Raw genomic sequence first — 18804 nt, forward strand, 5'->3', positions numbered from 1 at the left:
GTCAGTTTTGGCGTGGTGTAAAAGTGCGACATAGTGATGTCGGTTGAGAGCGCTAAACTAACACTAGAAATTTGATCTAAATCTTGGCATCAACTGACCTCGTCCTTTGTAGCCTGCACAGAATATGTTTACAGGGCAATGATTTAAATGCCTCCGTCAAAACCGATGCACGATGGCAAATAATGGTAGGTCACTGGGCCCCAATCATTTAATAATGTTTAATACTACTCAGCGAATTAAACTATGTTTCTAATCTCCTCACAAGCGCTGTCCTTAAACACTAAATCTTCCCGAGCACTAATAAGCAGTTTCGAATTGCTTCAACGTGGCATACACTTTGGCGTCTTTGTTGGCGATGCAGTCTCTTAGCAATTTGCACCAGCGGATTTTAGACTAAATTTCTTTGCAAACCTGCCTGTCATCGATTTTGCAGAATTGTTTTCCTTAAAAAATTATGTATGATGAAAAACTAAATTATTATAAATTCAGTTTGAATAATAAACAGCGAAAAGCTCTTCTTTGGTTGCTCGAGAACATCACTGATTGCAGTTATGGCGATCACGCTTTTTCATAATAAACATTAATTCTAGTAAAAAAAGACGACAGAACCATGTCAGAAATATGACTGATTTTTGTGTTGTTTTGTAATATCGTACTTTTCTGTAGTCTGTACTTCTATAGTACATTTCTCTAGTAACTACACAAAATTCTGTTGTTACAATAAATATTTCTGTTACTACAAGCTCTTGTTCAAAAACAATACAGAAAATTCATTGAGAGGACAGAAATTTTTCTGTTTTGCTTTCCTACTGTGTAAGCAGTGAAATGGAGGAGACAAGCCATGTCCAACAAGACAGTGCTCTTTATTTCATTGCTAACAGAGTCGAGGAGCTCAACAGACAAGACCCGGCCACAACATAACAGCACCGCCTCTCGACGGTGCGTCAGCAACGTCGCCAACAGACAAGTCTCGGAAAAACTCCAAAAAACACGTGAGCGCACGAGAACGCCACTCCTCTCACCTCGTTTCACTTCATACAAACCAGCAGCGCCCTCTGGACACGTGACTTATTTCTCTGCATTTGGCACATTCGCACATTTTTGCAATTTTTGTGTTTGGTGCACTTGTCCCGAACACAGATAAAATGGACAGACGCACAGAGAAAACACGTAGATTCTTGAAAAGGTGATCAAGTGGTTCTAAGTACTAAGAGAGTAGTGGCACAGTTAACAAGGACTCTGCGCAGTATGCTGAACGGAAGCGTTGCCTCAATGAAAATAAGACAGATATTAAATATTAACATTTGTAGTGTAAGTATATCTCGAAACATAGTATAAAGTACAGATTTAGCCTAGTACATTTCTGAAGGGTGACTAGTACGGAGGTAGAAAATATTTCACACAGAAGAACCCGTTCACATTACCTTTGCTGAGTACGCATCATAAACTGCATTACGTATATCTTCAAATAGCTAAAATGGTGCTTTGACATTATGTGACCCACAAACCGCGCGGACATCTCGGGATTTTGTTAATAATTGCATTCATGCTCCTGAAACGTCGCCTTTCCACAATTTCCCTGATGTTTTTTAAAAAGGTAGATAAAAACTCCAACCTGCATAAACTTCTTACCTCTTTGTTTTGCCTTGTTTTTGCAAGAAACTCCTCGAAGTATCACCTTGCGCAAACTATGTGGGCAACTTGAGATTTTTCCCCCTGATTTTGAACGCATATTGTTTGTCGGTAGATAATCACTCCCCTTCAAATTTTGGGAGAACAATGCGTGATAAACAACGCTTTGCTGCGAGGATAATTATGGAAATATTGTTCATTTGCATACATACACGTGCCCTGCGCTCTTGCCAGCATGCTGGTCCTTATCTTACTCGTTCTCATGTTTACGTCGAGCGATGTGTTTGCGCTGGGGAGATAAGAGCTTGAAGCGCACTTATAGACCGCACGTGGAGGGACGAAACAGAGCGAACCCAAAAATAATGCTGGTTGGTGCAGAAGGCTGTGTAGGCTGTTAACATTTTCTAAAGCAGTGGAGCGCGAAAAATGCATACGTCTAAGCGCTCACAAAATGCGAGTCGGCTCTCAGATAAAGCGTACGTAAAACTCCCTAATGCACGCTTCCTCTAACAGCGACTCTTCTAAAACCCTAGATGAGATGTCTCTCCTAATTTTGTGGTAAAGGAACGACCAGAAAAAAAGTCCATTGTTGCTGCTGAAGGGCGGGGGACTATGTCACAGATATGTGCCGTACATTGTTGATTTTAGTTGACATATAAGTGTCGTTATGGTAGAGCAATTGCCTGCAGAGTATTTGCATGACTAATCCCACTATTAGCTACCAACGACCTCAACCTCTTTAAAATATTGTTTTATTCCACTGCACGCCCTTCAATATTTCAAACAGACTTGGACACTGATCACTTCTTGGTTCTTTGCAAGCAAAAGGTCCGCTTTTTAAATGCAGCGAAAAACTTGTTTAAACGTTTCAGGGCAGAAGAAGGTGTCACCTGAAGAAGCTATGTGCAGGTCTATGTGCCATGTTTGTCATCCCCACAGGAAATTGTCGTTGGTGTGAATGACTAAAATTTGTCATGTTTCCTTGCAGAACTTTTTATGATTGCTGTACTGTCACGCGTTACTTCAGTGTTCGCGATGACAGTCGTTGGCACCTTTCATTTTTTGTGAGAGACTAGGCAACTATTGCGAGGGGTACAACCCTTGCAACCATTGCAGCCCAACTGGGGTGGTGTGTAATTAATGGTGTCAACTGAAAATTACTTCATCGTGCGCATCTGGTTAGTTAAAAGAGGTGGATCAATCATCACACGAACAGAATTTGTACGCGGGACCTTGTTTTCATATGGATTTGAACACTGAATAGCTAAGTGCTTGGCGACATCTTATAAGTAGATTGTTAGATATGGCCACGCAGCATGAGAGAATTATATGCGGCACATTCAGTGTGGCAAATAAACTGAGTAGAAAGCACGGCGCAATAGCACACACATTCTTTTCCTCGCCTAAATGAGACGGGAGAACTGTCTTCATAGCTATGACAACCTTAATTTGCGTAGAAAACATTTCAACCTCCGCAAGTAGAATTTTACTAACAACACCACAATGACTTACGCTTATCGCTCAGCATACAGCGCACATTCCGTTAAACAAGGAAGGACAGCAGTTTACAAGATTCTAGGGACGAGCTATAACAGTGACAAGCTACACTACCCGCGTCTCGACGCAAGCCGTTATCTAAACAGCTACGTCCGAGACGTTTTGATCGCTGCATTGCTCGAGTTATAAGTTTCATCTCTTCCATACTACTCCCGAAAAGAAAGAAGTGCCTTCGTTGTAGGCCGGTTTCCCGCCGTGTAGTAGCAACTACGTAGCAAAATACAGCGTTACAAGCGAGAAAATGTGTGGCACCTACGCACAACGTCCTATAAAAACTATTAACAGTCTGTGCACGCTCGTAAACGTTTCGTATGCAAATCTACGCAGACTACAGCACGTGTGGCGGCGACGGCGGCGATAAAGCGAAAAGCTCACAAAGTCCGCTCGCCGGCGCCGCCTAAGCGATGAGATAACTCTCTGTCATACGGCGTACAAAGCACTTGAGAGATTCAGCAAAGTCCCGAACATCGACGGAATAGGGCGTGGGTGGGCACTTCTTCAGAAGGGTGTTTTTTTCGTCTTGTGTGTGTATTTTAAATGTTAGTCGAGGAATGAATGAGAAGGTACCCGTCACCCAAAGGAGCTTGCGAACCAAGGGAATCATGTCATGTGATTAGAAGATACTTCCTCTGAGACATACACAGTGAAAAAGATATGCGTATACCGTGAGTGCTACACGCCGATGCGGACAAACGTATCCGAAACGCACAAGCCATGACCAAGGCGTTTAGAAGCGACATCTGCCGGGTGCCTCCTGACGTAGTACTCGTGCCAACCCCAAAAACAGAATCAAATAGAGCAGTAGAGAGCCACCGGCAGATGACGCCGCTATGCACATCGGTTGCACACAATTCCACAGACAAGCGCCCAGACTGAAAGTAAATGCACAACTTTTCATGGCTTAAGTGACCCGGAGACTTTTTGACAAGCTCAACTGATACGCTACCACGGTTAAAGACACCTCAAGTTTTTGGATTTTTTTTGCAAGACACACTATAATAAGTAACCAAATGAACAAAATCGAATCACATGCGCATAAATCCGCGGGTTGCGTGTCCTCAGAGAGGTGGGGCAGGTCATGACATGTATAAAAAACGCGCTTTAAAAGCGCGGCATAGGTAAAATTGCTGACTCCATTGGTCTGTGTAACTTCAGTAAACAAGGCGGATACATGCTAGAATGCTCACAAGCAAAAAAGTTTCTTCGATTGCATTTTCTCGGTGGCTTGGCAGCGTGTGAACAGATTACAGGCGCGTAACGAGAAAAGACCAAAGGTACCATTGTTTTCCAGTTTTCAGGAAAACAAAAAACGCAGTGTCTGTCCTGCCACCGATCGACAAGAAGTGTGCCCTGACCTATTCCGTGACCCCGGGAAAGAACTATAGCAGCGAACCGCAAGCGACCGAGCAGAGTGACGGCATGATTGACAGACGTATAATCCTTGAAACAATAGCGTAAGCTCACATTCTTCGTAGGAGCTTGTTTTGAACAAGCGATGTCATTTTAATTAGATGATGATGCTCCTTGGCAATGAAGACTCAGCGGCCAAATCAGTCACGGGCAAAGCAGTGTTTCTGCACACTGGATAAGTTAAAAGAAGGGGGCTTGTTCAAAAATGCTGTGAACCAAAAAATTAGCAAGGTTGCCAAAATCAGCTTGTAAGATTAGTATATTTTGGTTCTCTCAACTTGAAAGAACCTTTTCGAACTTTTAGAAACAAGCTTACTGTCATGCTAACTTCACATTCTGTTCCAACAAATCTCTCTTATCCAACTCAACTTTGCTATCAAAAGCAGCCACAAACTTTAAAAGTTGATGCCGATGTCTTCCAAACCAGATTATAAAGAGTTTTTGGTGTGATTCGCTAGAAATAAGTATTGCCCAATACTTCCATCACTGGTAAAGAGCACAAAGCACCGAACTATTTTATCATAGCCTACCGTGCTTTTCTACCTTTAAAGGCGTTTTATAGCGGATTTCTCTTACACCACGAAAAGCCATCTGTGCATTTTGCGCAAAGTGTATATCTACATACTACACTCACATCTTAGGTGCATATTCAAATCCACTATGCTGAATACACAATGAATCAAATGATTTATAAACCATATGTAGCCGGGTAACGACCAGAAATTGGCAATTCCTAGTTCATTTCTAACAGCCTTGGCTTACATGAAAAAGAAGCGTTTCTTTTCTTAAATTTTTTCTATACTTTGCTCAATCTCGCGAGCCTAGAACTTGGTTTTTCACGTAGAAAGACATTTTGAAAAGAAAAGTAGGTTTCTTGATACTAAGAGACAGAACCCATGCCCCTGTATTGAAATATTTCGATTACATAGATTAAATCAGCTCGAATGAATGACAAGGTGCTGCTTTTATTTTAAACTTTTAAAACCAAGAGCGTGCTAAATCACTGCTGTGCCCGTGGCAGTGGCCTCACGCAGTCTTGTGACACAGTGCAATACGCTGCGTCTTCCATTGGCTGAAGTTATACAGACAAGTTTGGGATAACATGGGAAAGACGGAGGGTCATGCAATAACATCGATTTTGAGCTTTTCTTTTCTGTTTGTGTTCAACACTGGCTTGTATTGGCACTGCCATTCGAAACAATATTTTTTTGGCACAAAGACAAACGCCACGTGACAAAATATGAAATAAAGAGTGAAGACAGATATACTCAATGAAATCGCAGTGAAAATTCTTCAGTATTTAAATTCATGATTGGGCGAAGCATAGCACTAACACGCTGCTTGCCAGGCAACCAGCGCAAGCTACTAGTTGCGCAATAAGCATAACAATGCAGCATACATTATTTTTTTTTGCAATTGCTACTGAGGCATGATATACAGCGTGTTTCAATGTTTCTACCGATCTGGCATATCACCGAAGATGGCCTATGCATAAAAGGTTAGATTTTCTGATATTCTGATATTTTTGTGAAATGTTTTCACTTGTGCATCATGCTAAAGGTGTTCTGAATATTGGCTAAAGAGTCTGTTCTAATTGCGGCATTCTAACTAAGTTTCAAGGTTTCAACACCAGCCTGAGTATTTCATTAAAAAGAGGAAGTTGCTTTCGTTGTCTTGATCTCGAGTTTGTTCCGCCCCGAGTGAAAAAAGGGAGTCGACGATATTTGCGGATTGATCTTATACAAGATGCGAAGAAAAGCGTTTCTCCCGCCTATAGGATGTGTCTAATTACCTCGCGTATAGTAACACATCTTTTACTGAAGGTGACGTATAATATCAGGACGCAACTGTCATCACTTATTATTTCATGACGAGCCGAGAACATTGATGTGTGATAGCTTATATGTATACAAAGAAAAGACTAACTAAACGACGAGAAGCGAATAGCTTACTTAGAGAATACATGGCGTGGCTTGTGCTAGGGGGAGACCATATAGGAGAGGAAGTGGGTTAGTACATTGCAATGCGGTGTAGTTATTCTAAGGACGCGGCGGAATTATTGACGCCACACTATACAAAGCGACAAGAGATAACCCTACGCCTCTCAGCTAGGAAAAAGAACAAAGTCTCTGAGTACACGCCGTCGAAGCTCGACAGCATGACCATAATGTACGCTTATATAGATTGGCCACTGCAGCGCTATACGCTAGCAGGAGAAAAGAACACACTTTGTTGAGTTTGCTCCTACGCGTAGTACGTGGTGCAAGAGCACAGCGGCACGCTTTGAGCCGCGTGACTCAGGGATCTCGGACTCTGAAGGCAAGAGCAAGACGTCTGTAGACTATAGAGGACCCTGAGATCTTATTGAATCTTTACTACTTGAGGAGCACGTAGAGCGTAGGCGATAAAGGCAGTAATCTCTTGCAAACAACAAGAGGAGGGACCACCATATGCCTGTGCACGCCCTTTGCACTCAGGAGTAGGATATTTTGCGTTCGTTTTGAGCACTATAAACGTTGTTTTTCTGTAGGAAAGGTGGTAGTTCACCCGTCTTTACACACAACCCCGTGTTTATAAAGTAGCAGCGAGGAAGATGCGCTGGTCGTAAAGCGACAGCAGCGGGAAAGAAGCCAGCGAAACGACTTGTGCCTAAAGAAAGCCGTTGTTTCGTTTACGAAGGAACAAACATGATAAGGTTCTTGACCGTCGCTCCCGGAATGCGTTCACGTTGGAATGTACAAATCTTTGTAATCTCGGTGACAGCAGAGTCTGGAATGTTGCTTATATGTGCGCATTACCTGAGATAACTTCTCTCGAGCCCGGTTCTCAGCTGCCGCAAAAGTCGAACATACGCTAGTCTTACTTGTACGCCGCTAATATTAACCCCAGTGTTCAACAGCTGTCTACCAGAAGCTATTTGACTTTTTAATTCACTTGTGCTAACTGTAGGTGAGGTGTGTTTAGAGTCACTGAAACACCGCCTTTTATTTGAAAGTTAAGATGTGTGCAGAGCCACTGAAACTTCGTCAATCCGTATAAAGTTAACATCTAAACTGTGCCCTTAGCACTTACAGGTGCATATCACATAGTTCTTTTTAAAGATTTATTCCTAAAAGAGACCTCCAGCTTCAAACAGAAGTGTTCGTGAGACACGATTAGAGGTAACGATGTTCCCATTTTTTTGTTACCTTTCATAGCAGCTAACCTCAAATGAGCTCAGCTAGGCTCCTTCAAGATTTCAGTATTAAAATTCGACTCAGCTACTGCCTCAACACAGCTCAGCTGGGTTCGTTCGAGGTTTTACTTTCAATAAATTCGGTTTCTAGCTTCTTTCGGTTCGTTTCGAAGTGAAACAAATTTTGTTATTTAAAACAGGGTCATTTAGATAGCGACTCACTGTGAAACACTTCCTGTGTTTTTGCATGCTCTGAAGACGAGGCTTAGCTGAAGTCTTATTTCAAAGAGAGGAAGTAATGTAACGTCATCTAATAACAACAGCAAAGTTTGTGTGTCATATGAAGCCGTATATAAGGCTATCGGCAAAAGCAGGTGGAGGGGACAAGCTTAATCTATATGTAATGCTACAAGGACTGTATACTTTATCGGAAGCTTAGTATTTTGAATATTCACTTGTACCTAAATTTCCTCCTTTATTGCTTCCACGGTTTTCTAACAAATCTATGCTTTGCTGCGTTTTGCGAATGTAATTATTTTTGATGTCATCCAGAGTTTCAGAGATGATGTAACAAGATGAAGATAGTTAATATGACCACGTGGTACCGTTGCTGAATATCATGCTTTAATACCTCTAAAAACATCTTGCTACCACTCTGTTTTATGCGCCGAGATTTTTTTCTGTGCTGGGTTTTTTTGGCCGTCTCTCTTATTTCGGTTTTATACTCGCTCATTACTTGATTTCAATCATCCGTTCAGTTTGATCCTTCTTAATCACATTGTTCTTACTGGTGGGATCACATGTGTTTTTGCTATCGATACGGTAATTATTATACGGTAATACGGATACGGTAGTTATTTTTTTGTCAAATGTAACGCCATTGCTTGTATGTGTTCTTGGCGCCCTATGCGGCAAGGGATAGCAGGATGCACTATACAGTGCGACTCACGTGCTTTTGAACATTGATTGCAATAAATTTTTTCCCGCAGAACTTAGCTGCTTTATCCGTAATATACGTCGTTCTTTTCGTCCTTGATGATCCTTGTCTGCAGTGCATGCAGAAAAAACAGGGAAAGTTTCATTGTGGTTGACAACGCTGCTGTTGCTCCTCGTATTCGTTATTGGGAAAAAAAAGAAAAAAGAAATCTAGACGGTGATGTCGTACGACTCTGAGTCGCCCCTGAGCAGGTACCGGACGTGCCCCGCCGTGCGCATGCGCAGAGCGGCCGGCGACGATGCCGGCGGCGGCGGGGGCGGTGGCGGCAGATAGTAGGACGACGGCGGATGCTGTCCTCCGCCCGCCGACGAACCCAAGTGGTGGTGGTGGTGGTGGTATTGGCGGCCGGCTGAGCTCGCTGGCGATTCGAGCATTCCCAGCAGGCCCCGCTCGGTGGTAAAGGGCTCCCGGCCGTTCGCCTTCACGCGTCGACTCTGGAGTGGCATGGTTGACCGGAGCGTACGCCGCTTCTGCGCATGGACGGGACAGGGGATGCGGGGGCGAGGCCGGCGGCCACTCCAGTAGCCATTCCAATGACCAAGCTTCTTTGGGTTTTAGAGTTTTGGCGTTTGTCCAATCAGTGGACTACGCCAGCGTGAACATAACGTACGAGTTACATTTTCCTGCGTAGTGTGTAGCGGTCATAAATGGAGCGCCAGAGAAGGCTAGACCTCTGGAGTAATACTGCTGTCATAATGAGAGTGAGGGGGAGGGGGGGGGGGGGGGCAAAAGGTCACCATTCGCGCAAACCTTCTGCGTCACCTTCATTCAAGATTTAGGCGGAAGTTGAGTTACCTTAAGCAACAACACTGGGTTGCTCAGGCCTTGGCAATTGGGGCGTTGTTCACAGATGTAAAGGAAAGCAGAGAAAACTTTAATTGAAGGAAGCTTAAAGCGGTAAGTATTGCACATTTCATTCTGTGCGACAATTCTTTCTGCGCGACATTAGTCTGGAAAGGCCTTTGTCTCCATGAAGTTTCTCATGATTGGCAAACACTTTGGATTAAAGCCCTTTCAGGGCGCACTAGTTCGGTTTGAAGTACACCCCTGAAATATTCGAAATAGCGACGTGACTGCTGTGAGTTTTCTGCTTGTTATGCCTTTCAGACAGCCTAGATGAATTGTTCGGGCTTACACTAACTTCATGGGATGCTTAAATATATTTCACAAACTCAGGGGCATGAAGGCTATATTTTGGCTTTGGACGGTGCATTTTGTTACCAGGCGTAGTTGTTCTTCCGGGACAATTAAATTTGACTTAACCTTGAAAATTTAAGCTCAGGGCATCAAACGGCGCGCTTGTTACGCGCGCAGCTAACTATATAGTCAGAATTTCCGTCTTAGCGTCATAGTTTGTTGAATCGTGGTCATTCCCAGAACAGCAGCGTGCGCGTTGTTGCATCAGTTAGCGCTCAGCTGCTGAACTCCTGTTCAAGACCGCTGGTAGTGACCCTTTCTCAGATAGTTGTAGTTTTTGACGTGAGGAATAAAACATCCAGCTCTATATTTGTGTGCGTTAAAGGAGGCGCACAACGTAAAGACCTGGTTAAAATGGAACACAGATATTTCTATTTCCTGTAGGTATACATATACAATAGACAGAGAGCTACGCCTCAAAACTATTGAATGTATAGTACTCATTTAAATAAAAGCCACTTCACCTAAACAATGCAGTTCGCTAAAGAAAACTTTCTAGCACACAGTTTCACCCTTACCCCTACGCTCCTGAACGAGTTCTGCCACTTAAAATATTACCTACTTGAGAGCGTTCATGCGAGCACTAACTGGTCAATAGCAACGCACTAACGCTAACAGTCAGATGAATTTATCCTCTGCCCGACACTCCATGTTCATCAAGATTCACGACTTGTAGTATTAATGAAGCTTTCGAGGAATAGCTGTGCAGGCTATGTAGCTCAGTGTAGAGCGTAGCTCTACTGACCTCACCCTCTTTTTTTAACTTTTACAGAACGAATGGTGTCACTCACCTTTGTGTATAGTCCAGTTGTCCAGACAATTAAAATTGACTTTGATTAGAGCTAGAGTTTATTTAGAGCACCAAATGTTTTTACAGGAGAGCCCCTCGCACGTAATCAAGAGCTTAAAACCTTACATTTATTCAGTAATTATCAGAGCAAGCTTAGAAAAGGTATTTAAATATAGATATGCACTATTAAGTAGCGGTGCGTTTCACATGAGACCCTCTAAAACAGACTAGAAATGATGCATCCTTCTAGCCGATAAGCATACAGAGTTGGCCCTGGTTGCGCACTGCTGCTAACTAAAAGCAGTGCATTCACCTCTCAGTGTGCTGTACGATCTATGTTCCCGCTACAGTGGTGATTAGCAGTCTCTACAAGTGCATGCTTTAAGCAAAATGCTTACCTACCCAATGCTGCTTTTGTTTGAAAAAAAAAATTCTGGGTTTCACTATGTGGTACGGAAGGACCAGTGTGGATAATACATGATGCAGACAGCATATGCAAGGTTTCCTGATATTCACTTGCTTCGAGAGTACGTTCCGTTGTGAAACAAAAAAAAATCAATGTAATTGATGTGCCATACGCATTCCGCAGCCAAGGATGAAACGAAAATCTAGATGAATGAAGAAGTAACACGAGCAGAGGGGGCGACAGGCAACCGTCAGAAGTGAACGAATTGAAATGAAAAAAAAAAAGAACCCGGCCTTTCTAGACCCCGAGCTACGGACCCCCTACTGGCCTAAGCCTATGGGCCTACGCAAAACTCTACCTCTACGCCAAGAATGGGGAGGCTTACCGGGGAACGCGTTAGGAGATAGAGAAGCAATGATTGAGCAGTGATTCGCGGTCCACCCGTCACACCCTCTGTCGTATATGGCGTGTGGCCGCCCGGGATGTGCCAAATCGCTGTCTCATCTAATGGTAAGAGGGCGTGTGGGAATCACCTGTTAGGACGTGCTCCTGTGCTCGGCACTAAAATACTAAATCGGGAAACAAAGAAACAGAGGTTAGAACACTAAGCATGGAATTGAGTAAGATGGCCGCCATATGTTTCCGGATGCCGGTAGCCAACCGCCTTTCAAGGTCATTTTTTGAGGGACGGCACAGTTGATTACAAGGTCGCATTTTCGATATACTGAATACAAAACCTAGCCAGTGCAGCGTGTAAACGCAGCGCCCCCAGCAGAATCAACACGTAACGCATGGTCCTAAATTCAAAACTCACCTGAATCACGGTACGTTACCACAGCGTCTGGAGTTGGCGGCAAGGCATGTTGGTTAAATCCTAAATACAAAGCGAGATGCTATACCAGCCACAATTTTGAATATGCTGCACGATTCATGTTACATAATACAAGTGCACACCAAAAGCTTCTTCACAGATGTAAATATTATTGTCAGTAGGTCAAAACTAAGAGTTAAATGTGAACAGATTTCTTACAGATGATGCTAGCTTGATGCTTGTCCAACAGTTCCTAAGTAGGAGCGAGAACTCAATACGAGAAACGCAGGGGTCTCTGGACTTTGTCGCATTCATGGTGCTGCTTCGGCGAGCTTTAGTTATTCTCTCACCTTTCGATTATTTTTCTATCCGCTCGAAACAGTGATAGTGGCCTGTTTGGTGTCAGTTGACAGGCCTCTGCACTTTCATTTTTGTCATCATAGAGCCAAATTACATACGCCCACACAGCAGACAACAAAGCATTTGAAACAGTACTTCCACAAAGGTAGCAACGTGAGCACATTGAACGTTGTTTTCCAAAACGAAACTTCCTGAAGACTTGTACACGCTGCTAATTTTTTGCCTGTTCCGCATGTAGAGCGTGCTTACATGGGAGTCGATCAATATATTTCTGGACTGATGCTTTTTCTATGAAAGAGGAAAGTTACTGTTAACAATGTGCTCTAGTTTTTGTAGGCTATAGAAGGGTCAAAATAAACATTAGACAAATAGTGGGAGCAAAGAAATTTAATAAAAAGATTTGCAAAACGAATTTCAACACAAACATAAATGACACAACGAGAACAACAACAAAACAAGAATGACAAAAAATGGGTGGTAAACAGAACGTAACAGAATGAAGACGCCTGAACACATCAAACATTCAGAGAGAGCGTTTAATTTCACAATGAAATCAACAAAATAAAGTAACTAAAGTCAACGCGCGTTAAGAAATAAAAAAAACTGTGCCATGCCCCACGATACAATCGTCAGAAAGAATATGAAATATATCTGCCGAGAGAAAAAAACCCCTATTATCATTTCTGCATAAGAGCTACCCACAAAACACATTTAAACGTTATGTACCCAGTGTTATTTGCAAGATCATATATTTCTTTGAAATTATGTCTTAAAGTTGAGTACTTTATATGGATGACAGTAGTGCTCATAGGCTCTCGCCACTCCTGGAAATCAGAAACAAACTGGAGGTGATATTTTGAGATACTAGGTCGTACAATTGCGCTAGAAGTTGAAGTGTCGATTTCTCATATGTTGCCCAGGTTGGCTACTTCATACTTCAGACCTTCTAAAGCGAGACTTTCGCTGCTTTTATGCCCGACTTATCACGCCAGTTCGGTTCTAAAGGACCTAACGTTGCATGAAAATTAAGAAGAAGGGTTATGGTTTGGCTTCGCTGCTGATAAGCGTCTGCGTACGGCATTATCACCACTGTCGCTAGAATCCGTGTCTCGACTAGAATCTAGGCTGGAGTCTTTGCTAGAGCTTCGTTCCTTAGCCGGTCGCCTCCTGCGTCGCCGCCTAGCATTGCCCGGCGGAATGTCGAGGAACAAAGGCTCCGTGTTGGTCCCCACAGTCCTCGTACGGGCTGCTGTGAGCACATCGAGGTTCTTCCACATTTGTGACAAGGGCTGCTGCTGCTGCTGCTGCTGCACAAGTTTTTCGTTTCCGGCTTGCCGTTTGGGCCTCGGGCTGAGATCGTAATGGGTTTCGGGGTCCCAGTCATCCCACACCTTTTGCATACGAAGAATAGTACGGTGTTTGGGAACAAAGCAGGAGAGAAAAAAAGAAGAAACAAACATGAAAAGGAACAGGAATCCCACTACCAAAATGAAAACAAAAGTAGGAGAGAAAAAAAGAACGAACAAAAGTGAAAAGAAACACGAATTCCAGTACCAAAAGAAAACTGTCAAAAGGCTCGGAATCAGTTTTCACTGACAGCATGTCGTACTGCTGTTCTACGTTCACCAGTAAGGATGGTAAGACCCCATACTATAGCATATTTAGTGTTGATGGCTCACCACCAGCTCGGACACCGAAATCTGCCTTACTACATATTGGTTATCTATGTAGTTACAGCCACTCCGAAGCAGAATCTGGAAATGAATGCTGAGCTTCACTCATTGGACCCATGCAGTGGAGATAACAGTTGCGCATCGTTAATATGGACACTTCGGTTTCGGAAAAAAACTGTCAAGAAAGTACGTTTTCTTGAGCCGCCTCACGATTCATAATACACCCGATGCAGATTTCGCGTAGATCTTATTCTTGGCTACGAAACAGTGCTCACTGAATCGGTGTTTCATCGGCATAGGCTTCTTTATATGAGTCAAGCCGCTCATCAATACACCCGATGTAGGTTTCGCGTAGAACTTATTCTTGGCTACGAAACAGTGCTCATGGAATCTGCGTTTGATCGGCATAGGCTTCTTTATTGGCGTCAAGCAGCTGGTCAGTAGTGATTCGTGGTTCGACTGCAACAGACTGCTTGAGGCATTTTCGAAGTATTGAGAGAGGAGGTCATTGATGCGCATGTGCATAAAATCTTCAGAGGAACTACTGGCGTTTCTAAAGGAACATAAGAAGTCTGACACTCTGAGAAAAAGCAGGGGCCGTCATTGCCGTACCACAGCTGGTTGAGAGAAACTCACCTCAACAGCTCCGCGCCATTTATCGGCGGCGTGCCTGGCGAGTTCGAGCCTCCGTTGCTTGCGTGTCTGGTGCTTCTTGTACACGATCTCTATCACAATGAGCCCTATACCACCCACGATGCCGGCGCCCACCAGGATGAACACGCCTGCGGGGAGGAAAGCAGCGCCCTCTGGGTAAGTCTCCTCCGCGGTAGTACAACCTTTTCCACACTATGCGGCGACACCGTTGAGCAAGCAGATGTGTATTGGATACAACCACTAGCTGTCTTTGTGCTGCGTGGTGTGTACACTTACAACCTTTCTCTTTTCCCTAACCGTGCCGCCGCGGTGGCTAAGTGGTTACGGCGCTCGGCTGCTGACACGAAAGATAGGGGTCCGATCCCGGCCACGGCGTTCGGATTTCCATGGAGGCGAAATTCTAGAGGCCTATGTACTGTGTGATGTCCGTGCACGTTAAAGAATCGCACGTGGTCGAAATTTACGGAGACATTCTCTGCGGCGTCCCTCATAGCCTGAGTCGCTTTGCAACCTTAAACCACCATAAACCATTTTTTCCTTACCCTTTGACACTATTCCTCTTTTTCCTGCGGGCGCAATGAAGTTATACACTTCAGGTTCGACAGTTGCCACAGCATTCTGTTCTTAAGAACATCTGTCTCTTCTTGATTCAGGGCATTCATCTCGAAGGAGATTTAAGGACGACCATAAAGTGTGGGCAGATGAATACAAAGCTCATGAAGAAGGTCCTATAGTCTTTTTTTCAAACATGAATACTGAAATCAACAAAAATTAACACAGAACTTTCAAATTACATCTTTAGATTCCTTGTCGTGCCTGAATTTTTATGGCGAAATCATCAGAATGTCATTGATCTCTTTGACCCGTATAAATTGGCGATGGGAGACAAAGTCTTGAAATCTTTCCCGATGGAGCCACGTCTTCAGCAACAATTGTTTTGATGTAACATGCGTGAGCTCACCTTGCCTAAGCTAAAAGTAAGGTGTTGGGTCACAAAAAGCATCGCTTCAAAGTCAGACAAACACTGTTGTTAATCACTAGTTATCATTCCAATCCTGCTTTGTGTCGCATGTTCTGAAACTTCACACTTTGCCTCATTATGGTGCGTGCCAATTCCAGTGTCTTTAAGCCAACGTCGTCTAAAACTGGAAACGCACTGCATGTGCTCGTATTCTGCAAAACATACGAGTACCGCTGCATTGTCAACGCTTACTGCAAGCCGTGATATGAAAACCACGATAAAAAAGGTACACGTCAGAAGTACCAACTGAAGGTTATCTATCATGTGCCACTCAAGATCATTTAGCAAGCAAAGCACAGATTACTAACCCGCCATGTTGGTGAGTCCCAGCGTTGCCGGAGTGCGTTCATTCCTGGTTTCGCATTTTTCGCCGTCGCGGATTATCCATTTGCTGTCAAGCTGCTCCATGCAGCCGCCTGTGATGCAAAGGATTAGTGCAGTGGAATCAGAAGCCGAAATATTCGCTTGTTAGATAACAGGGAAAGGTGGGGTGGTTCAAACTTGTATGCATGTTGAAACCACGCGAACGACAACGGACGAAGAAAGTTTCACGGTTCCGCGAAACTAGAGTCTTCAAAAAGTTCGCGTCCCAATTAGTGGAGAAATTTTTGAAGCTTTTACTGTATTAGGAAAGAATTTGGTTCATGCGTCAGCAAAAGATCAGTATTGCTCACTAAAAAAAGTTCTCATATCTAAATCTGTGAGACACACGGGGGCATGAAAATGTTTTGTGATGCTTATCTGTTAGTTTCCAGGTGAAATTAATAAGAATGTCTGTAAAGTAAAGGTCTATAAGGAAATCTATAAAGTAAAGCTCCGTTGAAGTTCCGCGCGCTGTCCTGTCCGTTTCTTTCTTTGTCCCTTGTCGTTCACACAGTGAAAATATGCATACAAATTCGCTTGCTCCCTTCCTGTCAAACATTAACACCGATAGATTCAAGTTATCACGCAAGTGAAAGAGAAATATCTTCTACCAAGAACGCCAAACGCCGTACAGGACAAAATTAAGATTTAGACATACACAGGGCGCAATGACAATTAAGCGTTAATTTCTTTTTTTCGTAGATTAAACATTGGTTAAGCGATGAACCAAGGAATCTTTACAGGCGTGAAGACAAGGAGATGCTGATACATTCGCGCATTTAAAGTTGTTGCAGGCAAAGAAAGTTAATTTTCGGAATAAATAAATGGTAATGCCAATACAGGCATCACCACCACTTTTCAATTTTGTAATAAAAAAATTTGATGCTTTTAGACGTAGTACCACGCAACTGTCTTTCGCGTTACACAGCTGTGCATATGATCTAGGAATTCATTTGTTCGTTACCTTGCTTTTGCCATGTGTTGCCTGCACTACTATTCGTCCATAGGAACAATAACCGATGCATTTCAAAGTCGTTTACTTGCAGAGTGATATTTCGTTTATGGAGGATAAAGATGTTCGCATACTATACAAAGAAAAAAGTTGGAGGGACCTCGACGTAATGTGACTCAAACTTCAGTGTCAGCTAAGAGGGCGGTCATGCTACACAGAGGGGTCATATAAGTCAGGTATGAGTGAAGGGTCATGGCCATGAGTAAGAGGACTCAATGGGCGACATGACCAACTGAATAGGTTATATGACATGCTGGCAATTATTGGTTCATCTGGCCAACTCGTCGCATGACATCAGGTCACCTGAACTCTTAATGCGACCAACTCTTTTAAACAGGTCATGTCATCCGCCGGTCATGTGACCCATTACAATGACTGACGTGACCCCGCTAAATGATGGCATCTTTTCTTGAGGACGACGGCAACCAGATCTATGGGGGTGTCTGGCGTTAACAGCTAGCGCTGAAAAGAGGAGGAAATAGTGCCACTCACTCTCGTGCATCTCGAGCAGCGTGAGCGTGACCTTGTCTACCCAGAAGGAGTTTCGTTGCAGGCCGATGCCGTACCCCGAGCGGCCAAACTGCTCGCCGGCCGTGACCAGGTCGCAGTGCTGGGCCGCCTCGAATTCCAGCCGGGAAGAGTCCCAGATGAAAGCATCCAATTGGCTGCACACGGCAGACAGGGGTTTCTTGCGATCATCGTCATCAGCTTAACTAAATATCTCTCCAATTAACCCTGTCCAGGGCCAGCTACGGCCACCCTATCTCCGCGAACTTCGTAATGCCATCTGCCGTCTTGGCCTTCTGCAGCCCTTTCCCTTATCTTGGAATCTGCTCCGATACCCTAGAGCACCATCGATTATCTGCTATTCATATTATATGTCCTGCCAATGTTCTTAATGATTCCAGTTAAGATATCAATGACCCGCGCTTCCCGCCTAACTTACACTGCTCTCTCCTTTCTCATTAAGTTACCTGTACTATTTTTCTTCCGATGTCTCGCTGTGTTGCCAGCAATTTATTCGCAAACCCTTTCATCAATCGCCATGTTCCTACATCATAGGTGAGTACTTGCAAGTTACAAGAGCGATACACTGTCGCCTTAAGGAATATTGGAAGGTTGCTGCTACTCACGGTCTGAGAGTGAACAAAAAATGCACTCCACCTTATTCTTATCTTAGTGGTCAGTGCAGTTTAATCCTAATAAGTCTAAGAGCGATCACTAAGGCAAGACAACATTGTGTATAAAGTGGGCCCTGTCACTAAGATAATTTTTGAAGTTTCAGACGAGAGGGTAATTTGAAGTTCGGAGCTTATAAACCGTAAAGCGTTAAAAAATCAAAGTTCAAGCAACGCGTTGCATAGAAAACTCAATCGTTTTTACACAAAGGCAAATATAACTCAAGCAGATGCTTGCACTTGGAGTTTAGCCTTTGGAGCCACATTCAGCGACGTATCAGTTGGTAATTTAATGCCGTGCCTAAGAAAGCAACCTAAAAGTTTAAGATTGGTAGCAGCGAGAATTTCAGTGGGGGTTCTCGAAAATAACAAGGGGCTGGCCTAATATTTATTTTTTCTCAAAGTAAAGTTGTCCATGCTTTCTGCAGAAAGAAAAACACTTTAACTGGGTTGTAGTGACAAGTGACATACCTTTGCTTTATGACCGTTATGTTCGGCTATTTTGTGAGCAGAACCGATAAGCACAGTGAGCACGATATTCCAGAGAGGTTGAAATGAGATGGTTACC

The 18804-nt window shown here is 43.6% G+C and overlaps 1 protein-coding gene across 1 annotated transcript in view; it reads right to left on the reverse strand.

Annotated features, from left to right (window-relative positions):
- Positions 1 to 844: 844 nt before the first annotated feature.
- Positions 845 to 18804, reverse strand: part of LOC149330204 (glutamate [NMDA] receptor subunit 1-like) — a 123670-nt gene continuing 105710 nt past the window's right edge. Inside the window, exons 16-19 of the mRNA XM_089560811.1 lie at positions 17551 to 17723; positions 15992 to 16099; positions 14645 to 14790; positions 845 to 9241 (exon numbers count right to left, since the gene is read on the reverse strand). Coding sequence (XP_089416937.1) covers positions 8921 to 9241; positions 14645 to 14790; positions 15992 to 16099; positions 17551 to 17723 — 748 coding nt within the window. The 3' untranslated portion in view covers positions 845 to 8920. The remainder of the gene's footprint in view (positions 9242 to 14644; positions 14791 to 15991; positions 16100 to 17550; positions 17724 to 18804) is intronic.

The sequence above is a fragment of the Amblyomma mixtum genome, chromosome 9 (genome assembly GCF_055824585.1).
Source record: "Amblyomma mixtum isolate Tamu chromosome 9, ASM5582458v1, whole genome shotgun sequence".
Lineage (NCBI taxonomy): Eukaryota > Metazoa > Arthropoda > Arachnida > Ixodida > Ixodidae > Amblyomma > Amblyomma mixtum.